Source organism: Leptinotarsa decemlineata, unplaced genomic scaffold (assembly GCF_025532065.1).
Source record: "Leptinotarsa decemlineata unplaced genomic scaffold, Ldec_3_MD MMD2_tig00000591_RagTag_RagTag, whole genome shotgun sequence".
In the NCBI taxonomy this organism is placed as follows: domain Eukaryota; kingdom Metazoa; phylum Arthropoda; class Insecta; order Coleoptera; family Chrysomelidae; genus Leptinotarsa; species Leptinotarsa decemlineata.
In genome coordinates this window covers 995077-1023046 of record NW_027412552.1, presented here as the reverse complement: position 1 = coordinate 1023046, position 27970 = coordinate 995077, and the positions used below count along the sequence as shown (strand labels likewise).

The window sequence follows — 27970 nt, the reverse complement described above, 5'->3', positions numbered from 1 at the left end:
ACTGCCATTGTTTAATGTGAAAACAGACATAGCTAAATATCAATTGAAAAAAAAAATATCAACAATTTCAGATATTTCATTTTGCAATAGTTATAAAAAATCATAATTAACAAATTGATGAATTATATCAAAAGGGCTCCACGAAGTTCAAAATTTATAGGCCAATTATTTATACCTTTTATTCCATTATTTATGCCAATGGATATTGGGAAAAAATTTGTTACTTAACAATTGAATAACTTTTTGAAAAATGTTGATAAAACTTTTTTCTACGGGACTCGATTCATTCAAGTGTTAAGAAGATACTAGATATTTTTTCAAATTTTTAAAATGATATTTTATGCTATAAAAAATTATTTCTTTTGATAAACTCTCTTTAGCGGCAGCGCGCGCATGCCGTAACAGCCGCGCGGAACCCTATTTTCAACGTCAAATTAAAATTATAAATAATGGAGATAGATGAGTTTAGGGAGTCGGGACTTTTTTATCGGAAATTTCCTCCTCATTAACGAGCTTTTTTCAAATTTGCTCAAATATTAATATTTTTTAAGTTATTAACGAAAAACTAAATACCATTTTTTTCATTCCTATTTTGTTAATGACGATTGCAATTTTTTACCTGCACCAAAATCCTTCAAAAACATTTTTCTAGAGGTGATCCCGAATCGAATGAGCTATCGCTCATATTTTTAGGACCTTTATCTCTAATTTTCATGTTTTTGAACTTGTTGACTAGACTATTATCTTGAAGTTGCCCCCTGCGACTTCTTTCTGTTGCTAAGATTGAAAGAACGGCGTTTTCCGACGATTGAGGAGATAAACACCGAATCGCTGAGGACATACCAAAAAGTGCATATCAGAGCTAGTTCGAGGATTAGAAAAAATGCCGGCACAAGTTTACTATATCCGAGGGGACTACTTTGACGGGGAAAATATAGAAATTGATGAACGAATAAATGTTTTTTGAGAAAAACGAAAATTCACTTTATTCTTTGAACAGCCCTCGTATAGTGAAAATCTGACAATAAGGTGTTACTCAAGTGGGTAAGACGGTTTCGTCAAATACTAATTCTCATACAATTCCATATCTGAATCAACATATTCTATTACGGAACACGATGCAACACAAAAGTTTATCAATCGACTCGAAATACCTACTTGTGACTAACAAAAGAACAATGAAACGAGATAAGATTTCTCGATATATGCGGTTGAAGCTGAAGCTGTTTACGGATGATTCATAAAGTGTTTATGATTTAACATTCCCGGAATCGACTGATAAAAGTCGTTTTCACATTGAATATTTTGTAATGAGAAAGATTATTTTGTTTTCCAACGATAAAGGACGAGACTATTAAAGCGATATACGTGATTGGATGACTACGAGGAAGGGAAATGCAGAAAACAGTTGTTGATATCCACCAGCAAAACTTATGTGCTCGTAGATTTGGATTTTTTTTTACAAAACGTTATATAATTGATGAAATAGACTTCAACACTCATAACTTTAGACAAGAATTACAAGATAAGGTTAGTTTATGGGATGCATAAGAACAATTTAATAAATAGACATAACCTAACATAACCTCCCAGTTAAAAACTACAACTTTTTCTACTTCATTAAATCTTGTTACGTAAAACTTTTTTAAATAACTCCAGTGCCAGTTTTCAACCGTGTAAAGTCTTTCATTAAATTATGCGTCTAATAAACCGGCCCCAAAATATTCCTGTTTGTTGATGGTTCAGTTCTTTGTATTAACGATGACAGACACTGATCGTGGAAAAAGGGAATTCATTTTTGATATCGACCTTTCTGGGGATCTTCACAATATGGTGATTATCGTCTTGTTCCATTCAATTCGATATTCACAGTCTGATTTAAAAATATGCCTTGATAATTTTGATCTTACCCCAGATTACATTTTATCAATGACATTTCTTTATCAAAACTGCGAATTGTTTTTTCTCTGTTATGACGAATAATTTCATAAACGTTTCGTTTGGAATAAGTCCATAATAAAAAGTACAGCAGCGTCAATATCGGGCTAACACACAAATAGCGCTGCTAGTATTAGACTCATATGATTTTCAGTTAGCCTTAACCTTCAAAAGACATGTGTACAAATCTCACCGCTACAATTCTTATATAGTGCGGTCAAATTAGACTAAAAAATTAGAGTGAAGGTACATACATCTACAACAAGCTGCAAATGCGTGTAATTGTTCAAAACATAGTTGAAAATAAGATTTTAAAATTCTGAATGATTGCGATGCCTGAAAAAAATTTTTTTCCAGGTCAAAGGTCAAAAATCTTGAAAAAAATTGTTCGCGATTTTTAGGAAAACGGTAAGTTTTATTATAAAAAACCTTTGATGAAAATTGTAGATCATAGAATTCTCTACAAAAATGTATCAATACTTTTTTTTCTTGAGCCACCGTTTCTAAGATACGACGAGTCAAAAAGTTGTAAAAGTTGTAATCGTCATTATATGCATTATATCATATGCAGGAAAGTTTATTGGCGAAACTATATTGGTTAAACAGGCTAATAACGATGCCGACGTACTGATTATTGAAACAGCTATAGAGCAATTTAATTCGACAAATACAACTATTGCTGTTGGTGAAGATGTAGACTTACTCGTACTTCTTACTGCTTGAACTCCACCTGAAAAAACTGTCTTTCTAAAGCCAGGAAAAGCTCAAAGTCAAACCGAAATATATTCGTCAAAAAGTTTATCTATTTTGCAAAGAGTCAAAATCATGTACTATTTCTACACGCAATAACTGGCTGTGATACGACGTCTGCATTTTACAGAAGGGGTAAAGCAACAGTCTTTAAAATGTTTGAAAAACAAGATTTAGTTCAATGTGCTGAAGTTGTCAAAAAAAGTAATTCGACTCAACCAGAAATTATCACCAACGGGATTAAGTTTCTTCTTTCTATGTACAAAGCTCCGAAAAAAAAAACACCTGCTTAGATAAGTATCGATATGCATGTTTCGTAAAAAACACTAAAAATAAGAAACAGGTGCAATTAGCTTGTCTTCCTCCAACCTCAGTTGTTGCTCATCAACATCTTTTCCGGCTATATTACCAAGTTCAAGTGTGGCTTGTTTATCAGCTAGATCCAAAAGACTGGGGTTGAAAGTTGATCGACAATGCATTAGAACCTATTCAAGCTTTACTCCCATCTGCGCCGGAAAAACTGCTGAACACAATTTTTTGCAACTGTAAAAAGGGATGCAGTGCTAAATGTGGTAGTAAAAAAGTTGGACTGTTGTGTTCTTTGGCATGTACACATTGTCAAGGCCAGTCATGTTCTAATGCTGAATCACCAATAGTGGAGGATTAATTTGATACCAACGAGGAAACACGCGATACATCACTCTTGACGCAGTTTACCTACACCCAGGATGAACATCAAGAAGAAGACCAAGAAGAAGAACGACAAGAAGAAGACCAAGAAGAAGTATTTGAAGGTTATGACTCAGATGAATAAATTTTCAATTTTTTTTAATTTCAATCGCTTTTATGATTTCCCTTCCTAATATAATATTCTATTATGCAAGTTTTCAATTTGACAGAATCACAACGGACATGTGGAAAAACGCGCTAAGTACACTACCTCATAGGTGGCGTGTGCATATAATAACGATTACAACTTTTAGACTCGTTGTATCTCAGAAACGGTGGCACTAAGAAAAAAAGTATTAATACATTTTTTTGTAGAGAATTTTATGATCTATAATTTTTATCCGGGGTCATTTCATGATAAAACTTACCGTTTTCCTGAAAATCGCGAAAAACCAATTTTTTTCGAGATTTTTGACCTTTTGACCTCGAATAAATTTTTTTCCATGGATCACAATCATTCGGAATTTTGAAATCGTATTTTCAACTATGTTTTGAACAATTACACGCGTTTGTAGCTTGTTGTAAATTTATGTACCTTCCGAAGTCTAGATTGACCGGAATAATAAACGAAACATTTCTTTTTTATTATTTATTGAAAGTTCTAGGTCTTCTCTAGGTTCCGACTATCTTCTGCGCCCCTAAGCATACCCTGAAGCTAGGACTTTTATTATTCTTCTTTATTTAAACACACACACAAACACAAAGTTCAAGCAGGTATATTGTTGTGGAATTGGCCGCGGTGGTAGTGCGCCCGACTCACGATCGGAAGGCCGTGGGTTCGATTCCCGCCTCGACCAGATATTTTTCTCGAGAGAATTTATCTGGTTAAAGCTGTGATGATTCTGCAACCGTGTTAGGAATCACACGTTAAAAGAAAAGACCTCGTTAGTCCTTAGCTCGCAAAGTTTCTCAACTTCTGAGAGTTGTCGTTCGTACGGGAGCGACAGCTGATTAACGGAAAAACAGATATTCCAGTTGATTAGAAACAGTTGGTTCCCCAACAATTATGACTTACGCTTGAGAACTTCTAATCTGTAGGCAAGATTATCAATTAAATGTGACTAGACCCGGGGTAGAATAAATACGAATAGAATATGTCGCATACGACAAAATCAGATTGTGTTTTAGGAGTTTTGCAAAGAATTCCTACTCTGACAGTTCTGCATTGGTGTACGTCTTCCATGATCCACCCTGTATAATAGTTACTAAAGACATCGCACGCAAGCATTTACGTTGAACTACTATTTACAACACACCCTGTATAATCAACACGCTCGTATACATCATTCAAGGCCGTTGCTATTAGAACTTTCTAAACTGTCCTGGTATACTATGTAAACTTTTTCACGACCCACCCAAAAGAGACAAACGCACAGCTAGGCATTTTTTCACGACTACACACGCACATACCACCCACCAACGAATGCACAAACGGGCGGTGATTTTCGCATGTAAACACTCCAAAGTAGATCAAGATCGAATCGGATTAAGGTACAGAGGAGGAAGCCGCGGCCGGTGTCGCCAATTCGAATGGTAGGCCGGGCACGGCAGGCAGGCAGACGACCGGTGACCTTGAAAGGTCGACGACCTGCAAGTAGGCGCTGCCTCCGTTTTGCGGCCCCTCGTTAGTCTTCTACCTGTTCGCTGCCGAACTCATATGTTTATGTTTTGTGAGAGCGGAATTAGATGAGGAACTAGAAATATTCGTGTATAGGGAATTAATGGATGGGTGCTGTATAGTTTACCACCGCGTAATGGGCGACATCATGTTTGATAATAAGAACGTCAAACTCCAAGAAAATATTGATTCACTATCATAAGACACCTAAATTGCACATTTTCGAATATTCGTAGTTACATTTATGAATTTTAATATTCGTTTACAGAATATAAATATGTGTTTTTGGATTGTTGAGTGAGGCAGTATTAATTATGTATCAGAGCTTCTCCCAAGTATCCTAAAAAACAGAAAATTTTCTTTCATGTGTATTTGCTTGCTGTGAATACGTGAATAGATGTGATTTCAATCTAGGTATGTAAGTACTCAAAATACTGTATGTATTACCAGTTATCTGACACATTACATTCTCGATGCTGGAGGAAAGGACTTGAAATTAGCGAAAAAAGCAATAATTTCATTTCAGAACAACCCAGTTTCTCTTGTATTGTTATATTCTTAGATCTGAATACAATCAAAACTTGGTTTCAAACTACCTTTTGTAAAAATTTATACTTTCTATCTAACAAAATTACATATGTTGGCTTTCAAGAAATTTCATGGCAACGGTGGATTAATGTATGTTGCAACATTTTCAATTATGAAATGCAAATACTTCATCAATTACGGCAAAGGTTCTTGAACGATAAAGTGACGTTTTGATCGATTGATATTGAATGTTCATTATGACATGTAGCAAAAATCAAACTGACTTGCTTTACAACTACACACACAACACCATTTATCCACATCATTCACTGGAAATACAAGGGTTGATCTCACTTCCTGATTGAAAGGATTTCAGCAAATAATTTTTTTGGATGCAAGCCAAATTTTCTCTCTTACTACACATAACTATTCCTGAAAACTGATTTATTTTCCACTACCTCTCTGGCAACGAAACGAACATTTTGAAAGAAACTTTGTTGAAATATTCGTTAAGGTTTTATTGAAATATTTCCTAAAATGTTCTTTATTTTCCTTGAGTTCTGCAACGCCACCGTGCGGACAATAGTCCCAACTTATGTTATGCCGCGTTACAAAACTATACGGTCATGATCTTTTAGACTAACACATCAGACTGTAATAAAACACCGTGATGTCGTCATGTGATTTTCAATACCTATATTTATACAGTGGTAAATATGTTTTTCCTCTCACTGAAAAACATTGAAAATCAGTGCAATCCTAACACAAAAAGAGATACGTCTTTCTGCTAGCTTTCACAAAAATGTATAAATTTTTTTTGTCTAGAAACCTTGACATGTAATAATGTTAAACTAGTTGGCAAATCACGAATTAAGAGTTGGCAAGTTGGAACCTATAGGATTACAGTACCTAGAAATATTTTTTGGAACTATTATATAATTGAAACATAACTTTTGAAACTTTTCTTACTGCAATTTGGCTCGAATCATAAATTACTCTGTGTGAAATATCAATCAAATGACACCTCAAAATGATAATTTTCGATGAAGGCGAACTGAAATTTTGTACTTGTGATGCACTGTTTGGAACCTTTGGTGTAGTTATGAATATTACTGGAGTTTTTTCCTAACACCAAACCGTTATTTTAACACATCGACACGTGTTTTGATTACCAAGTGATCATCTTCCAGAGGAAGAATAAACTTCCTCACCACCACTTCCTCAATCTTCAAGAGGAAGAAAAAACTTAAATCACCAAGTGATCATCTTCCAGAGGAAGAAAAAACTTCAATCACCAAGTGATCATCTTTAAGAGGACGATTAAACTTCCTCACCACCACTTCCTCAATCTTCAAGAGGAAGAAAAAACTTCAATCACCAAGTGATCATCTACAAGAGGAAAATAAAACTTCCTCTTGAAGATGATAACTTGGTGATTGAAACACGTGTAGAGATGTCAAACCGTTACTTCAACACCTCGACACATGCTCCAATCACCAAGTGATCATCTTCAAGAGAAAGATTAAACTTTCTCACCACCACTTCCTCAATTACCAAGCGATCACCTACAAGAGGAATATTAAACTTTCTCTTGAAAATGATAACTTGGTGATTGAAGCACGTGTCGAGTTGTCAAACCGTTATTTCAACACCTCGACACATGCTTCAATCACCAAGTGATTATCTTCAAGAGGTAGATTAAACTTCCTCACCACCACTTCATCAATATTCAAGAGGAAGAAAAAACTTCAATCACCAAGTGATCATTTTCAAGAGGAAGAAAAAACTTCAATCGCCAAGTGATCCTCTTCAAGAGGAAAATTAAACTTCCCCTTGATGATAATAACTTGGTGATTGAAACACGTGTCAAGGTGTTAAAAATAACGGTTTGGTGTTGGGTTAGAACCCCAGTTATATTGAAATCATGTACACAACTTCTATCCTTAGCCTAGAACGGATTTTCTCGCAAGAGACCTTCGGTCTGTGGCAGAAACGAGGAAGTAACCTCGTAAAACAAGAGGAAGAAAGAAAAAAAGAGCCACAACATTCCTCGGGCAGCGAAGAATCAAGCCATTAGCCCCACTACAAGACCATTAAAGAATTTCTTCAATGTCACCGATCTTCTCCGGTAGAATCGCGCTAGCCGTCTTATTATGTAGGTCAACGGAGGTCACTTACTCGAGCTGCTTTATACAGCGTGAAACACGATCTAATGACGTGACGTGCGAATAAAAATGTCCAGAGAGTTATTCGTTTGATGAGAATACAAGATAATTATGTTGCCACTAGAGAAAAAACGTCAAATAGTGGTGGTTCGTGACGATATTGCGGAATTCAACGCTGTTTATGACGGGTGTTCCCCAGGGAAATATACTGGACTCATTATCATGTATTACGATCTTCAGGACAATCGTCAGTGCGGATATAGTCGAAGTAAACGATATTGTGTACTCTTAAAGTTGGCGGCACTCTCACAGATCAAAAAAACCAATACATGGAAATCAACCGGCAGCGAACTAGTCCACGTGGACTGTATACTTGACGGTTTGTATTGGATAATTATTACTGAGCGAGTTTTATGATTGGCTGAAGAGTCATAAAATTAAATTTGAAGTCATGTTACGGCGACGAATAGAAATCGGAGAATAGGGGATGGTTATCGCCGTCGTGTTCAGTTCAGGAACTGAGCGCGATTTGAGTGTTGAAATTCGATATTGGTGCAGTTATAATTAATTAAAATTTTTGTTATCAGTTCAAAATGTTGCGTCCTTGGATAAGTACTGATAGTAATAACGAGTGTCATAACAATGCAGACTTTTCCCAGTGAAGTGATTCCAATAACGACGGTGAAAAATGCAAAAAAGAGATACCAGTGAATAAGATTAAGATGCATTTGAATATTGAAACACAGAATCTACATTTCAAGTTTGGTTTCGAGGGAAACAAACTATTACAAGTAACATTAGATTTGACCGAAATTCCTTTCTCAACTGTATGTAAAATAGTCAAAAAACAAACCTAATAAACGCAAGACGCGATGTGATACGGGATTACCAAAAACTTTAGATGTTCATCAAATAAAATCATCAAAAAACAATATAAGACTGTTACTAAAACAATGAGATAAGAAAAATGTTCATTATTGAAGTGAAAAGTGTCAAAGAAGGAGGAATAAGGTGTAAAGGTGACCTAGTGAATGAATGCATGTGTTTTTAAATAGTTTATTTAGTGAAAAAGAAGACTGAAAAGTTGCCCTTTTCTGAACTTTGAAGGGCCGTAACTTTTTAAATAAGGGAGAGCGCCGCTTTTTTCTTTCGGATTCGTAATCTACGCATCAAAATACGTAAGTACAATCAAAAATTTTTTCAAAATCGCCGGGTGTCCACATAACGAAAATTTACCTCATATTGTGATTATTATTATTATTATTCTGATTCTTATATAATCAGAAATGATTTGCTGTGGAGCCCACTGAGACGCCACTGGACCCAATAATTTCAATCTTATCCGGGCTAAATAAGCGCCTTATTACTTATCGGTGTAAGGATATTTATGATATTTTATAAAAACCGTTTTTGGTAAACTTCAACGCCCTGTACCTCAGAAACAAGAAATTCCGGATATATGTTCATATGAATTGTTCTCTTTCAACGACCTAACGAATCAACCTCTGAATTTTCTTATCGTAGTTAGGAAATGTCACTAAAATTGTCTCACCTGCTTCAACGACTTCAATGGCCAACACAATTTCCCGATTTGAACCGGATCGAACAAGACGTATCACTCATTTCCATAATCGAGAGCAGTTTATTTCGAACAAAACTGTCAAATCTGTAGAAATTCTGCGGATGAAGCTGACGACTGCGTTATTTTAAATATGACTTGGATTAAAAACAGATGCGACCGAATGAATGGAACACGACTGAACGTTGGCTAAGGTCAGGTATTATTAAATTTATCTCGAGTCTTAAAAGTGAACACGCAATTCTGTTCGATAAATGCTCCGTAGAAAACAAAATCGCTGCTCATTCTTGAACGATATCAAAAACATAAAATAACACTACAGCTGCGTAGCATTGGGATACGCTATTGATTATTTTCTCGAAAATGATCAGTTATTGATTCGTCCGTCATACTAGCTTTTATCTATTGAACAAAAGTAATTTTTTGTGAAAGAAATCAGTTTTTTCATCCACCTTGTTATGGGCATTCATTTTGATAAGAGTAGACCATTAAATGACGCAAACCATCGGGTGACAAATTATCTGAGCACACCTGAAGAATGATTCATCTCAAATTCAGCACAGATGATTGCCTTTCACATTCAAATTCCAATGTGATGTCATAGACATTTCCGCATGTAAAACACTCAAAACAGGACGAGTAGACAAACTATAACAAGTTTATTTTAACATTATAAGGTTGTTTCAAAAAGTTTTGCTCTTTTTAATGTCATGTATATTTGTAGCTCTCGAAATTAATTATTCTACTTTGTCGTGGTATACTCGTAATGAGTGATTTTTTTTGCTGGTATCTTTTTAGCAACACTGTCTTTTGACAGATCACGCGTGAATCGTGTCTTGTGTTATTGTCAAACTTGTTCAGTTTGTTCTATAATTTAACCATGAATCGACTTACGAATGAACAACGCTTGCAACTTATTGAATTTTTTCATCAAAATTCATGCTCGGTGAAGGAAGTGCATCGTGCACTTCTTCCAATTTATGGGCAGTTCCGTCGGCCTACTGAGGGAGCTATTCGGAAGCTTGTGACTAAATTTCGAACCCAGTATACATTATTGGACATTAAACCACTAACACGCATACGTAGAGTGAGGACCGAAGAAAACATTGCGGCTGTATCCGCCAGTGTTCGTGATGACCGTGAAATGTCGATTCGCCGCTGTTCGCAGCAATTGGGCCTCTGTTATTCCACTACGAGGAAAATTTTTTTTCAAATTTTTCTTGAACCCACTTAAAAGCACTTCTTTCATCTCAACACTCAAATGTCTTTTTTGGATCGTTTCCTGGCTGGACTCAGAGGATAGCTCACAGCGTCATCAGCAGTGTCTGTACTGGACACCTTGGAAAACAATTTTAAATAATATACTATAACGCACGCCACACAAACACGCAAACGACTGATTACAACCCTGTGCTGGTACCGAACTCGTACCAAGAAGGCAAATTCACCAATGAACGATGTCCTTTCCATCTGACACTGGGCGATCACGTGAACATCACGCTTCGGTTCTGTTTTGTTTTACTCTATCTTGGATTTGGATAGACTTTATATCGTACGATTTAACGCCTTTGGATTATTTCTTGTGGGGTTATGTTAAAGCTCATATCTACAGGGATAAACCAGCAACGGCTGACGCTCTGAAAGCCAATATTGAAGCATTTATACGTGAAATACCGGTCGATATGTTAGAGTGTACGAAAATTGACCTTGCGCATGAGCCATCTAAAGCGGAGCCGCGGACAACATTTGCATGAAATCATCTTCAAACATTACATTATATTGATCGTTCTATCGATTTCAATAAATATTTCATACATTTTTTTCAAATGTTTTGTGTTGTTTTGAAAATCAAATGGTATACCTCTTAAAGAAAATCACCCGTTATATAGATCGATAGAGAATTTTGTAATCGATACAACCATGCTGATCAATTTTTCCAAATTTTTATTTTTGCCACTTTTCAGCTATCACAATAAGGTTTTCCCACAAGGACTTTCGAACATTGACGGTTGATAACTGCCATCTTGTTGACGCTACGTGTGTCAACTTAGTTGTTAGGAATCACAGGTTAAAAGGTAAGACCTCGTTAGTCCCTAGCTCGCACAAGTTTCGATTTCTGAGCGTTGTCGTACGTAGAGGTGCGACAGCTGGTTAACGGAAAAACATATTTTAACATATTTATTCAGTCTGGTTTGCCAAATCATTTTACGATCGCCATAAAAGTCTTATGTAGAGGACCATTCGTAAATTGGTGGATAAATTTGACTCCACTGGTTCAGTAAACGATCGACCAACACCCCTACGTCGATGGAACGCAAGATCTGCTGAAAACATCGCCGCAGTCTGTGAGAGTGTGCAGGAGAATCCAAGGCGTCGATTTCGCGTTGCTCACAAAAACTCGGCCTTTCGCTTATCACAACTTGGCAAATTTTGCATCGTGACTTGGGCCTGCATCCGTACAAAATTCAACTGACTTAGGAACTGAAGATTTCTATTGGATAATTTTTACTAACCGAGTTTTATGATTGGCTGAAGAGTCATAAAATTAAATTTGAAGTCATGTTAGGGCTACGAATAGAAATCGGGTAATGCGGGGAAGGTTATCGCCGTCGTGACATCAATGTTCAGTTCAGGAACTGATCGCGATGAGTGTTGAAATTCGATATTGGTGCAGTTACAATTATATATAAGTAGTATTCAGAAGTATTTTCAATTATCACCCTGTTATTTGAATCCCTACTTTTCCACTCACCTATATAAACGATGAAATACGAATATTTGGTATGATGAAAACAAGCATTGACTTAAGCGATCGATATTTACAAATTATGCAAGGTGAAAAAAATTCTTGTTTTGGAATAAGGAATGAATAAATTGGACAACACCAACAGCAGCACTGAAAACACTTTTGAATATTATTTATAATAATAACAACAAATCTGCACGATATACACTTTATTGAGCGATTCACTATAACAGTAGTTTTCTTAGTTGGACTGATATTAATTTACAATGCAATTCATACAAATTATCGACCTTAATTGATGGAAATTACTAATTGGTAACCAGGTAGTTTCACGAACAAGTAGCCAACAGGTACATAGCAGGTAAAATTAATGTAACTGACGATTAGACTGAATCTAAGAATATTTTCATGAAAATGAATTCGAAAGTAGTGAGAGATTAACCGTTGGTCGTTCAGCTGGAAATTTGATTATTAACTATCATTAATTTCCAGGGATTCCAGTAGGTTCAATTATTGTCCATCATTTCCGAACTTACGGCCATCTCGTTGAAGCTATAGCTGCCGGAGCGAGTCATAGCCGGTGAGAAGCCCCTCCCCCGGTAGCAGTATATTTGTTAAATTAGTTGTCATTTTTGTCAAATAACCATGGACGAATATAGCAATCAACAACACGTGTAAATAATAACATTGTTTTATCAAGATGGGTGTTCCTTTCGGGCAATGTACTTCGCTTCGCCCATTTTACGGTCGCCATAATCGTCCTACCGAGAGGACTATTTGAAATGTGGTGAATAAATTTGAGTCCACTGGTTCAGTAAGAGATCGACCAACACCCGTACGTCGATGAAACGCAAAATCTGCCGATAACATCCCTGCTGTCTGTGAGAGTGCGCAGGAGAATCCGAAGCAGTCGATTTTGTGTCGCTCACAAGAGCGACTTTCTATGCTCATGTGACATTTTTCTTTAGCGGATATAAATCACATCCTATTCACATGTACCAACTTCGAACTGTACCGGACGGATTTCTTAAATCATTTGCTTTCCTCGAATGTTTCGTTTCCAACCAATATAACAGTCCTTTTAGCTACTCTCAATGAAAAAATATACAACATAATTCTAACATTCATAATTAAATCTAAAATATCAATAAAAAACGTAGTAACTCGATTGGTTCGAAAATTCGGTAGCAAAATAATCTCCGGTTTGATACGGGAGGGTTAAAAAAAACGAATTGTGCGTCGTGATTTGATCTGCACCCGTACAAAATTCGACTGGACCAGAAACTGTACGTAAACGACCATAGACAACTACGTGTGTTTGCTGAATGAACTCCGGAGCAGTTGGCGAACATCGTCAGCGATGAAGCCCATTTCTGGATGAATATGTACGTGAACAAACATAATTGTCGAATTTGGTACGATACTAATCCACGCGAGATCCAAGAACATCCAATCTATCCCTAGAAAGTTACTGTTGTGGATTTTGGGCTCGCAGCGTCATCAGCGTCTTTGAGAACGACGATGGCCAGGCCATCACTGCCAACGGCAAGAATTATAGGTCAAATTCTACGTAGGGCTTGTTTATATTGCATACCTCCACAACATAGAAAGGTGAAAACAAACAATAAAAAAATAATATAACTCTTGAACCGCTTACACAAAAAAAGGTTAAAGCTTAGCTGGTTCGTATATCTGGTGACGTCACGAGCAGTTTCGCTGAACCGCTTCTTTAGGGCTGCTTTCTGAAGCATTGGATTTACTCAGAATTTTTTGAGCTTATATTCTTCAAATTATGTACCGATTTGATTTTTTAAAATCAAATGTAAAAGTGAAAATGAGCCTATTGGTTTGTCGACATATGTTATCTAAAAATTGGTACATTTCACCATAAAAACTTCTAAAAGCTCAGAGGTAGGTTTGAAAAAAATATTATTGAGGTTTAAAACTGAAAAAAAATTGTTCTCAGCCTTCGACATAAATATAGTTGTTAAATATATGAAATACAATACCACATACGAGGTTTGTTGAAAAAAATAAGGTGAATCTTCAAATTTCGCAGGCTGCATACATTGGATTGGCAATTTTTTTATTTTTGTATGTTGGTACATCACTCCCCCCATGTTTGACGATTTTCTGCTATCGAAAAAAAATTTGTGTAAAAAATGGAAAAACACTTGAAATATTGACAGTGGCATACGGTGATTGTACGACGGTACAAGGTTTTCACGGTCGATAAAGTGAAGAAAATTGTTATGAAAAATCATCGAATCACTATTAGAGAAGTTGCTGAGGATGTCTGCATATCGGTTGGCTCATGCCATGCAATTTTTTCGGAAATTTTGGACGTGAAGCGTGTGGCAGCGAAGTTCGTTCCAAAATTGCTGAATTTTTACCAAAAAACCGTCATATGAGCGTAGCTCAGGAATTGTTGAATGATGACAACGACGATCCAGCCACCGTATTCACCAGATTTGGCGCCCTGCGACCTTTTCCTGTTCCCAAGATTGAAAAGACCCATGAAAGGGCGGCGTTTTGCGACTATTGAGGAGATAAAAGCCGAATGGCCGAGAGAGATCAAAGATACACCAAAAATTGCATATCAGAATTGCTTTGAGGATTGGAAAAAACGCTGGCACGAGTGTATTTTTCATATGTGAGGGGGAAAAATAGAAATTGATGAATAAATATTAAAAAAAAAGGTAAATGTTCGTTTTGAGGGCACCCGGCGATTTTGAAAAAAATTTTGAGTGTACTTACGAATTTTGATGCGTAGATTACGAATCCGACAGAAAAAACCGGAGGCCTCCCTCATTTACAAAGTTACGGCCCTTCAAAGTTCAGAAAAGGGCAACTTTTCAGCCTTCTTTTTCACAAGATGAACTGTTCAAACACACAAGCATTTATTCACTAGGTCACCTTATTCCTCCTCAATTGACACTTTTCAATTCAACAATGAACATTTTTCTTATAAAAAACTTAATTGTGGTGACAATCTTCTATTTCTAGGTTAGTTACTAGTGACATTTCAGAAGAAAGCGGTTGGTATTTGCCGCCGCCTACTATTTCAAATTAGTAATACACCACCAAAAACCAATTTACGATCTAAAGACTGAAGGCAAAAAACATTTGAATTACTTTAGGAATGTTGACAGCATCAGTCGTACCAACCATATCATTAACCTTAAAAACGTAAAATACATATAACCAAAAAGCAGCTCCATGCATTTTTCAACATTTTTATTGGAAAAATGTTGATTGTTGAAGTGAAAAGTTTCAAGGAAGAAGGAATAAGGTGTAAAGGTGACCTAGTGAATGCATGCTTGTGTTTTTAAATAGTTTATCTTGTGAAAAAGAAGGCTGAAAAGTTGCCCTGTTCTGAACTTTGAAGGGCCGTAACTTTGTAAATAAGGGAGAGCGCCGCTTTTTTTTTGGATTCGTAATCTACGTATCAAAATACGTAAGTACACTCAAAAAATTTTTCAAAATCGCCGGGTGCCCTTAAAACGAATATTTACCAGAAAAAATATGAAAATTCACCTTGTTTTTTTTAATAGACCTCGTATTATGAGCACGAGTGCTAAAAGAAGATATCGAAATCAGAGCTGAAACCTATTACATAGTTAATTAGTGAAAATGGGAAAATTATTCTACAATGGACAACTAACTTGAGAGTTACGCAGCGTGAGGTAAAAAATCGAGTACGTGTTTTTTGGCAGTGTAGTGCATTTACTTTTCCTGGCAACTTTATTCTGCATTCCCACAATCAATGAATATCTGCCGAATTTTGAACGTCTCTGGAAAATATGTCATGCACTTATTGAGTCATAGTAGGATTTTAGTTAATAGTGATGAAACCCTAAATTGTGGGTATTTAAAGAAGGCAAATTTATCAAATATTTATCCCCATCCCTTCACTCAACTTGGTAAACGATTCCAAAGTACCACCCTGAGAACAAAAGATTCTCCATTGCGTAGGTAATCAAAACGCAAGAACAAAGCCCTCATCGGCAAATTACCAACCCGAAATGTTGATGATGTGTCAAAAACCAAATTGTAAACACTCGATCAATCGAATAATGGATTCCCAAAAGTTCATTCACTCACCATTCGCCGCACCAAAAAACACAACACCTCCGCAGCGTTCAGAAATTATCCAGATCCACAAGAAACTGAGCAGCGGACATTCAAACGAATATACAACGACGAAACAAAACAATGTCTGACACATAAACATGCAAGAGTTTGACACACATGCATAGATCACATGATTCGCTCGAAGGTTGCAGAAACACTCGAGTAACTACTTGAACGCGGACCCGCTACCGATATTCAAACGAATTCCATCGAATGCTCGGATCGGAGTATACCGTGGCTATCGGCTGTTCGGTTATTACCCGACCAAGTACGTGGTCACGCTGCTCGCTGAATTAGAATTTGCACTGTTGCCACGTCCACAAAGTGAACGGACATTCGAAACGCGAGTAAGAATAGCTGTGCACGACTTGTTTCCTCTTCCTCGCAGCGACAGTGAACTTTCTTCTAGTTACGGAGTATCGTTTACGGTAAGGTCTACTTATGCTGGCAACTACACACTGGGACAATTATTGTTTTTGGAGGCCCAAAAGAAAGTGGGAGTCCTTAGCTATAGCTTCTGTAGTTCATCAATAAATCTTTCACTGTTTCAACGGTTCGAGCTAGTTATTGAACTTATTTCTGTTCACTGATTACGCATCTAACTCAAAATTTGGCGCCCGCTGTCTACATTTGGAAATGAGGCCAGTCGAAAGTAAGATTTTTTAAAATTCCTGAACTGAAATTTGCATTTTGTTAAATTCCAACCTCAAATTTGGACTTTTGGTAAATTTTAACCACCATTTTGTAATTTTATAAAATTCCAACCTCAAAATTGAGATTTTGTTGAATTCCTATCTCAAATTTGAAATTTTCTGAAATTCCGACTTCAATTGAGGAATTTTATTCAAGTGAAAACTCAGCATTTCATTCAATTCAGACTTTCAACTCGGAAAATTTTTAAATTCTGAACTCAAACTTATTTATGATTTTGTTAAATTTTGACTTGAACTGAAAATTTCGTTGAATTCCAACTTCAAATTTGAAATTTTGTTAATTTCCGATCCCAAATTTGAAAATTACAACTTCAAACTCAAGCTTTTGTTGAATTCCGATCTCATTTTTGTTATTTTGATTAATTTCGACCTCATATTTCATCTGTATTAAATTCAGCATTTCATTCAATCCAGACTTTCAACTCGGAAATTTTTCAAATTCCGAACTCAAATTTGGAATTTTGTTGAATTCCACCGTAAAATTGGGAATTTCGTTATAGTTCGACTAAAACTGAAAACAACTTTCTTGAATCCCAAATTTCGAATTTTGTAAAATAACAACTTCAAACTCAAAATTCTGTTGATTTCCGACCTTAGTTTTGGAATTCCAATAAATTCCGCTCTCAAATTCCAACTGTAAACTAAGCATTCAATTCGATTCCGACTTTGAACTCGTTTTTTTTTAAATTCCTAACCCAAATTCGAAATTTTGTTGAATTTCATCCTCAAATTTGGGTTTTTTCAAAATTTTGACTAAAACTGGATTTTTTTAAATTCCAACCTCAAATTTTAAATGTTGTCAAGATCCGATCTGAAATTTAAAACTTTATAAAATTACAACTTCAAAAATTTTGTTATATTCCGACCTTAATTTTGGAATGTTGATGTATTCCGACCTCAAATTCCAACTGAAAACTCAGCATTTCATTCATTTTCGACTTTCGTTTGGAAATTTCTGAAACTCCGAACTCAAATTTAGAATTTGTAAAATTACACTTCAAACTCAAACTTTTGTTAAATTCCGACCTCAATTTAGAAATTTTAAGGTATTCTGACTTCAAATTCCAACTGTAAACTCAGCATTTCATTTAATTTCGACTTTTCTCGTAAAATTTTCAAATTCCAAACCCAAATTTGGAATTTTGTTGAATTTCATCCTCAAACTTGTAATTTGTTAAAATTCGACTTGTACTGAAAATTTTGTTAGATTCCAACTTGAAATTTGAAGTTTTGTCAAGTTCCGAGCTCAAATTTGAAAATGACAACTCCAAATTCTCAAATTTTAAATTTTGTAAACTCATCCTTCCATTCAATTCCGACTTTTCTCGTAAAATTTTCAAATTCCAAACCCAAATTTGGAATTTTGTTGAATTTCATCCTCAAATTTGTAATTTTGTTAAAATTCGACTTGTACTGAAAATTTTGTTAGATTCCAACTTCAAATTTGTGAAATTACAACTTCAAATTCTCAAATTTGGAGTTGGAATTTCATTCAATTTCGACTTTTCTCGTAAAATTTTTAAATTCCAAACCCAAATTTGGAATTTTGTTGAATTTCATCCTCAAATTTGTAATTTTGTTAAAATTCGACTTGCACTGAAAATTTTGTTAGATTCCAACTTCAAATTTGTGAAATTACAACTCCAAATTCTCAAATTTGAAATTTTGTAAACTCAGCCTTTCATTCAATTTCGACTTTTCTCGTAAAATTTTTAAATTCCAAACCCAAATTTGGAATTTTGTTGAATTTCATCCTCAAATTTGTAATTTTGTTAAAATTCGACTTGCACTGAAAATTTTGTTAGATTCCAACTTCAAATTTGTGAAATTACAACTCCAAATTCTCAAATTTGAAATTTTGTAAACTCAGCCTTTCATTCAATTTCGACTTTTCTCGTTAAATTTTCAAATTCCAAACCCAAATTTGAAATTTTGTTGAATTTCATCCTCAAATTTGTAATTTTGTTAAAATTCGACTTGTACCGAAAATTTTGTTAGATTCCAACTTCAAATTTGTGAAATTACAACTCCAAATTCTCAAATTTGAAATTTTGTAAACTCAGCCTTTCATTCAATTTCAACTTTTCTCGTAAAATTTTCAAATTCCAAACCCAAATTTGAAATTTTGTTGAATTTCATCCTCAAATATGTAATTTTGTTAATATTCGACTTGTACTGAAAATTTTGTTAGATTCCAACTTAAAATTTGAAGTTTTGTCAAGTTCCGAGCTCTAATTTGAAAATAACAACTCCAAATTTTCAAATTTTAAATTTTGTAAACTCATCCTTCCATTCAATTCCGACTTTTCTCGTAAAATTTTCAAATTCCAAACCCAAATTTGGAATCTTGTTGAATTTCATCCTCAAATTTGTAATTTTGTTGAAATTCGACTTGTACTGAAAATTTCGTTAAATTCCAACTTCAAATTTCAAGTTTTGTCAAGTTCCGGTCTCTTTCACTCGCAAACTTTTCAAACTCCGAACTCAAATTTGGAATGTAATAACATTACAACTTCAATTTAAAAATTTTGTTTAATTTCGAACTAGTTTTGGAATTTTAATAAATTCCGACCTCAAATTCCAACTCAGCATTTAATTCAATTCCGACTTTTATTCCGAAACGTTTCAAACTCCGATCTGAAATTTGGAATATTGTTAAATTCCAACCATAAAATTGGAATTTTAATCAAATTCCTACCTTAAAATAAAAATTTTCTCAAATTCCAATTTTAAACTTTGTTAAATTTCTTCTTTGAACTAATGATGCTGATAAACATGCAATCAGGAAGAAAGTGCATGAGTACTTTTTCAGAAATGAAATACCCACGATAGAGAAAGTACTCACAGAAATAAATGAAGATGTTTTATTGCCAAGTTTTAAGCGGTCAACATTCCATAAAGTATTGAAACATTTGAATTTTGTATGGAAAAAACGAGGGCGCAATAGTTTATTATTGGATACAGAGGAAATTGTGTTATGGAGGAGAGAGTATTTGACCAAAATTAAATATTATAGGGAGCAACAGAGAACAATGTATTTTATAGATGGGTTAATGCTGGTCATACTACCCCTAAAGTATGGGTCGATGAAACTGTGACCTCATCTAGGAGGGCCTTTCTAGATGGACTATCCACCGGATTAACAAATCCATCAGGTAAACTTTCATTTATATTAAGACCTGCCTCAATCTGAATATACAAAAAGTAACCCTCGTATTTGTTTTATTTACGTACATCACATCGGCAATGAGAATGGGTTTGTTGCTGAAGGGCTGTGGTGTTTCGAGTCGAAGAAAACTGGAGATTATCACGAAGAAATGAACGGTGAATCTTTCGAACAGTGGTTTTCCAAAGTTCTACCCCATCTGGAGGATAATGCTATGATTGTAATGGACAATGCACCTTATCATTCGTGACGGTTAGAGAAGATTCCGACAACGTCTTCAAAGAAGGTTGAAATCCATAATTGGCTGCGATCAAAGAATATTAGCTTTGAAGACTCAATGCTAAGAGTACAGCTACTGAAAATTGTCAAGGAGCGCAAGCTTGAATACCAAAAATATATAGTCGATGAGACGGCAGCAGGCCAAAACGAAATTGTCCTTCGCCTGCCTCCATACCACTGCGAGCTCAATCCCATCGAGTTAATATGGGCGGATGCGAAGAATTTTGTAGCTCAGCATAACAACACGTTCAAATTTGCAGATCTCAGAGTACTTTTTGATGAGGCTTTGAAAAGAGTCACAGCGGAGAAATGGGAGAAGTGTGTTCGGCATGTGATATCGGAAGTTCGAGACAAAGATGTGGAAGCTTGATAACATAATAAAGGCACAAATCGAGCCACTGATAATTCAGGTTGGTGAGGTTGACACTACTGACGAAGAGACAAATTCATCCAGTTGAATAATTTTGATTAATTATCCTTTTGATTTTACATAAAATAAAAATTATCAATAAAGAAATAATTGCGTCTCTTTTCATATAATGCTTGAGTGTGCTGTGAAAAATACAATGAAATTTTTTTTATATATATTATATATAAAAAATTTTTTATATATCTGCATTTTTCCCGTTGAACTGCAAAACTTGTGCATTTTACTCGTTATTATAAAAAAATTTTCCTAAGTATGGTATAACATTTGCGATCAACAAGATGTTGGTTCTGAATACAACCCTGGCCAATTCTTGGGATTTTCAATATCACGTGCGTAGGGCATGTCAATGTTTACATCCACTCTATCTTGGATTTGAATTTGCTTTAGATACTTTGAATTCGAAATTTGGTGATTCAAAAAATCAAATACAAGCCGTGGAAGTAGAAAATGTTCTTGTTAGGTAAGCTACAAATAGTCGATTTTAAAAACTGAATCTAATCACACTTATGGAAATTTTTGACTTACACCACTATGCTAATCCGCGACTCGAGAAGTGAAAACTCGACCAGATAGCGAATACCACGAGAGAAATAATTCGTTCGCTCATAAATAAATCATCGACGCGCACAAGAAAAGGAACAATCACATTTCATGCCGGACAACTATCTCTCGGAATCGACCTCGTGAACATGTTTGCATCCATTTCACATTTCTAAGTTCTTTGTTAGCTCCCGTTCCACCTGTGACCGACGTTGAACCTGTGCATCGGCCTCTCGGCAGTGTTGCCAATCGAAAGTTTTCAGATTTCCTTAATTTTCCACAAAGAATGCCTTCAGCATATACCTCCTAGCAATCGATCGTATCGGTGAATAATGGTCAAATCGACTGTATCGGATAAGGCTTTCATTCGGAGCACATGCATTTTTTCAAGTTGGCAACTCTGTGCATCTGTCTTTAATGTCAGTTGTCATAAGTAGTTGTTGTTTGTTTTGCATATTTTTCATTTATGAGATGTTCATTTGTTGTTTGAAAGGCATGCCCGTTGTATTTATTTTCTATTTAGTTTGTTTAATGCGTGGTTGAAGTGACTTTGTGAACAATTACCATGGAAACTGATACTGACAAATGCACTTAGCAGCTCTCTCAGAAAAAATACATGTGTTCAAAACTATAAAAACAGAAAACCTAAACGACACTTTAACTGAGGATAGTAAAAAATTAGAGAATTTTTGTGACACTTGTTACAAAAATTCTCTAATTTGACACTGTTACACTTGTCAATTGAAGGGATAAAACATTAAATTCGTGTTCAAAATATCTTTTTCAATATTGATAATAGTAACTCCCTTCAAATGTACTATCTATCTGTTTGCTTCACTTTATTCGTCAGTGATGATTATAATGTTCTGAATTTTGTGACACTTGTCAATTGAAGGGATGGAACATTGAATTCGTGTCCAAAATATCTTTTTCAATATTGATAATAGTAACTCCCTTCAAATGTACTATCTATCTGTTTGCATCACTTTATTCGTCAGTGATGATTATAATGTTCTGAATTTTGTGACACTTGTCAATTGAAGGGATGGAACATTGAATTCGTGTCCAAAATATCTTTTTCAATATTGATAATAGTAACTCTCTTCAAATGTACTATCTATCTGTTTGCTTCACTTTATTCGTCAGTGATGATTATAATGTTCTGAATTTTGTGACACTTGTCAATTGAAGGGATGGAACATTGAATTCGTGTCCAAAATATCTTTTTCAATATTGATAATAGTAACTCTCTTCAAATGTACTATCTATCTGTTTGTTTCACTTTATTCGTCAGTGATGATTATAATGTTCTGAATTTTGTGACACTTGTCAATTGAAGGGATGGAACATTGAATTCGTGTCCAAAATATCTTTTTCAATATTGATAATAGTAACTCCCTTCAAATGTACTATCTATCTGTTTGTTTCACTTTATTCGTCAGTGATAATTATAATGTTCTGAATTTTGTGACACTTGTCAATTGAAGGGATGGAACATTGAATTCGTGTCCAAAATATCTTTTTCAATATTGATAATAGTAACTCCCTTCAAATGCACTATCTATCTGTTTGCTTCACTTTATTCGTCAGTGATGATTATAATGTTCTGAATTTTGTGACACTTGTCAATTGAAGGGATGGAACATTGAATTCGTGTCCAAAATATCTTTTTCAATATTGATAATAGTAACTCTCTTCAAATGTACTATCTATCTGTTTGTTTCACTTTATTCGTCAGTGATGATTATAATGTTCTGAATTTTGTGACACTTGTCAATTGAAGGGATGGAACATTGAATTCGTGTCCAAAATATCTTTTTCAATATTGATAATAGTAACTCCCTTCAAATGTACTATCTATCTGTTTGTTTCACTTTATTCGTCAGTGATGATTTTAATGTTCTGAATTATGTGACACTTGTCAATTGATGGGATGGAACATTGAATTCGTGTCCTAAATTCCATTAAAATATTGATAATAGTAACTCCTTTCAATGTACTATCTACCTGTTTGCTTCAATCTATTCGTGAATGAAGACTATTTATAATATCCTCAATTCAGTAACACTTTTCAATTGAAGGGATAAAACTTTCGGTTGGTGTCCAAAATTCCCCTTTGAGCATCGATAATAGTAACTCTCTCCATATGTATTATCTATCTATTAAGTTCGTGTTTAAAATCTCCCTTTCAATTTTGATAATAGTAATTTCCTTCAAATGTATTATCTACTTTTTTGCTTCACTTCATTCGTAAGTGAAGATTATAATGCCCTCAATTCAGTGACATTTGTCAATTGAATGGATGAAACATTAAGTTCGAGTCCAGAAATCCCCTTTCAATATGGATAATGGTAACTCTTCTCAAGTGTATTATCTACCTGTTTGCTTCACTTTATTCGTAAGTATAGATTATAATGTCCTTAATTCTGTGGCACTTGTCAATTGAAGGAATGGAACATTAAATTCGTGTCTAGAGTTCCCTTTCAATATTGACAATACTAACTTCCTTCAAACGTATTATTATCTACTTGTTTGCTTCACTTTATTCGTAAGTGAAGACACACTGAATGCAGAGAGATATCTCCAAATATTAAGGACGACTGTAACTGATTTTCTTGAAAATTTGCCTTTAGAGGAATATAGGAATTCGTGGTTTCAACTGGACGGAGCGCCAGCTCATTCCACCCGGGAAGTTTCCAGGAAACTTGAACTCTTCGACGATCGTTGGTTTAGGCGTTTAGGGCCGTGGGATTGGCTACCGAGATCAACCGATCTCACGCCGCTTGACTTTTTTTATGGGGTGTTTGAAAAGAAAGGGTATACAGTACTCCAGTGCCTACCAAAGAAGAATTGCGACGGCGAATAGTGCGGAGTATTGAAGATCTGGATCCCCAGGAAATTGAAAAAGCAACCACAAATCGCGTACAAAAAAACATTTTAAAGTGTTCAGAATGTAATGGACAACATTTTCAGCATTTATTGTGAAAATGTGATATTTTGTTTACAATTTTGTTATTTTGAATCATTCTATTCTGTTATTGTCTGTACTTTCACATGTTTTAGCCCACAAAATCTTACTTTTCACCTAGAAATGACTGAATTTTGATACAGTTGTTTCCTGGAAACTTTGAGCCATAGTTACAAACTTCCTCTCGTTCATTGGTGTTAATTAAGGATTCATTTGGTTGAATTTTCTACAAGTTCTGGCAATGATTTTATCACACTGTCCGTGTATAATAAATAATTCCATAAGAACTTTGTTTGAATAGTCGATATTTGCATTCATTTTGGAAGATGATTCGAAACACCGTCGATAACTCTTTGTAAATTACTTATAAAAGTAACCGAACTGCTATAAGCTTGATAATTCCACTGCTACCTAAATCCAAATTCTAAAAAAAAAATGTTTCTAGAAAAAGCGACTTTATTGAGAAAACTTGACGATTTAGGTATAGGGACATGATATATCATCTTGAAGCATTTTTCACCATCTTTCAATTTACCGAGTAATATACAGGGAGTTTCATTTGAAAAAATAAACTTTTGACTACTTTTATGCACAATGGAAATAATAGTAATTTTAGCACGCCCTGTATGATATGGAGTCGATTTCTTGGTGTTATTTGAATATTTCGAGTTTGTCCAAACTATCATCAAAATATCAACTTTTCGTGAATTGAGAGTACTGAGGTACTTAATTTCAATTAAGGCTATGTTTGGGACCATATTTAGCACAATTTATTTTTTATCTCGAAAACAGATAGAGATAGGTATAGGACATTATTAACAAAAAAGTATTAAAATACCAGAGCGATTCCAAAAATGTATTAATATACGGGGTGTTCCATTTAAAAAAATAAAGTTGCTAGGACTTTTTGGTGGAAGTGGCAACGCCACTTTCACGTCTAACTTCTAACCTACCATCGACCGTGAGTCACGCTGTATACAATGCCCGTGATTCAGTAACACTTGTCAATTGAAGGGATAGAACTTTAAGTTCGTGTCCAAAATTTCCCCTTCAACATTGATGAAAGTAACTCCCTCTAAATGTATTTATTGTTTACCTGTTTGCTTCACTTTACTCGCAAGTGAAGATTTTAATGCCCCGACATATGTGACACTTGTCGATTGAAGGGATGAAACAATAAGTTTGGGTACAAAATCTCACTCTCAATATTGATAATAGTAACTCCCTCCAAATGTATTATATACAGCTAGTCAAATCTAGGAAGAGACTTGTGAATTACTGCTCTCTCTCTCTTTCGCTAGTACGGTACTAGCGAAAGAGAGAGAGAGAGAGAGAGAGAGATTCTTTTCCTAGACTTGACAAGCTGTACCTGTTTGCATAACTTCATTCGCATGTGAATATTATTATGCCCTGAAGTATGTGACACTTGTCGATTGAAGGGATGGAACAATGAGTTTGGGTCTAAAATTCCCATGTCAACATAGATAATAGTAACTCCCTTTATATGTTTGCTTAACTTTATTCGTGATTATATTGTCCTGAATTCTGTGACACTTGACAATTTAAGGGATGGAACATTAAGTTCGTGTCCAAAATATTTATTTCAAAATTAATAAACTCCTTTCACAACTATTATCTGCATGTTCGATTCACTGAACTATTTTTGGTAGTGCAAAAGTCAACGAACCGATAGACTCAAAAATACAATAGGTAAACCTGAAATTACTTCGACTAGCTCGCTAGAGACGGTCTGTCTAACCACAGAACAATTATCGAAGTCCTTCACAATCTAAGGCTAGCAGTAAAAGCGGCATTATTCGCACGTAAAACGACAATGTAACGCCGATGGTGGGAAATTTTTGTTGGCACGGAACCGACCGAAGAATGCGAAGAATGTTAAATTACAGTAAGTGACACAGATGTTGGAGAGGTTAGTATCTTCGATATCTTCGGTTCAGTCATAACACGACCGAGCCGTTGTTCGCCGGGACAGCAAGCAGCAAGATACAGTTCTCTGCTCGCCAAGGACGTTCATCCAAGCGGGACATAAGGTAGTGTGCTTATTTAGCCGCTATAGACGTGCCAGATAATATTGCTACAAGTTTTTACTTCGCAACAACTGAATGTGATGAAAGTAAAACAAAAAGCGCTGATTCAGGATTCGAATCAGGAAAATCCTTGTCCGTTGCTTTGTTGAATACATACATGGCCCACTATTACATCAGTTTCATCGGTTGAATCGAATGCAGGAACTGAAAACACTGGTTCTTCGTTGCAATTGTGGAATAACCCTGGTATCTTTCCGTGGGTGGGCTACCTATCGGGCACGTCCCACGGGGCGGATATGGGAACGGCCAGGGAACTGGTGGTCCTGCCCGGGAAGCCAATGTGGCCTTACGGACGGGGTCGCCGGACTCCTGGTCAGTGGCAGCTATAAGTAGGGTAAGGGGAACTAAAACTCCCCAAAAGCCTTTGCAAAATATGCCACCGTGGACCAGCCTTCCCAAGCTAAGGTGTAACGAATCGTGCCGACTGCTGAATGGCCGCAGGGTGATATGCGGTTACGAAAGATCTTCTTGGGGAACTGGGCGAAACCTTATTGTGATGCGGTGCTCTGCCAGAGGTGACCAACTGTTCCCTTGCTACTCGTGGGAACACACATGAATGAAACGAAAAAATAAACAGAAACAACAAACAAAAACCAATCCCGAGGCTGGACAGAAGTGCTCACCTCAATCTAAGGCGGTGGGTGGGGATCAAGAGAAATGTCCACACCAATCTACCAGTTGGAATGAGGCATGGCAGATCACCTCGTGATGTAATACAAAGGCCAAGGCGTAAGCGCATTAGCGGCGCCGAGGCCAAAAGGAGAAAGAGAGCGAAGGAGGCAGCAACTATAAGTGAACCCTCCTCCTCCCCACACTCCACATCCAACAGCAAGGGCACTTCCGGTGGCGGGCGCCAAGAGCTCCGCCTTGAATAAAGGCAAGGAACCGGCTGCCCCTGCAGGAAATCTCCCTCACTTGTGCACCACCACGGAAGGCACCCCAAGAAGGTTGAAGAAGCCGCGCAACGACAGTAATGTCGCTGCACCTTCCAAAACCTTCGCAGAGGCCACCGTGAGACACCTCAAGGTTGCGAAAGAGAGTGTGTGTTCGGCGAGTCTTGGCCTACACCTGCCGATATAAAGGAGATGTCTCTCAGTGACCTGTCCACCTTCCTGGAGAGGACAGGACGGACGATGACCTAAGAGGAGGACAACCCTTCGGGAGGATATACAATGGGTCACATGTGGCCTAAGTGCTCCTTACTCTACAGATACAGAACCCTGGTATCTTTTTTCCATCTCCTTAATATCTTGGTGGAGGCAATCCTCCCTTCTCTCTGAGGATCCGTCACGGTTGTGATGAATTATGGATCAGCAATAAGCCGTCTTATATCTGATCCAACGAAAACACCTTCCTTCAACTTTGCCTCTTAGAGGCCTGGAAAATTTGATATCAAACAAATTTTCATCTTTTGGAAGCGCGGTGGTAGAAGAAGAAGGTGGCAGAAATTATGAGGAGGCATCAAAGTTTCATGCAGAACGTTCTTTTCGCCAACGTTAGGCTTCCTTGGAGGCCACACTTTTCGGTACAGTGATTTGCTACGTCTCTACAATCCCACAGACTCAGAAAGCAAGGGAGA

The 27970-nt window shown here is 36.0% G+C and overlaps 1 protein-coding gene across 6 annotated transcripts in view; it reads right to left on the bottom strand.

Moving 5' to 3' along the window:
• Positions 1-27970, bottom strand: part of shep (RNA binding motif single stranded interacting protein alan shepard) — a 151906-nt gene that overhangs the window by 41212 nt on the left and 82724 nt on the right. Inside the window, exon 1 of one of the 6 annotated variants that reach the window (XM_074174524.1) lies at positions 16158-16368. The exons of 4 other annotated variants lie outside the window; for them this stretch is intronic. In XM_074174524.1, the coding sequence (XP_074030625.1) occupies positions 16158-16160 (3 nt within the window). In that variant the 5' untranslated portion in view covers positions 16161-16368. Of the gene's footprint in view, positions 1-9280; positions 9432-16157; positions 16369-27970 lie in introns of those variants that run through there. One more of the 6 variants, XM_074174527.1, reaches the window with a different exon arrangement.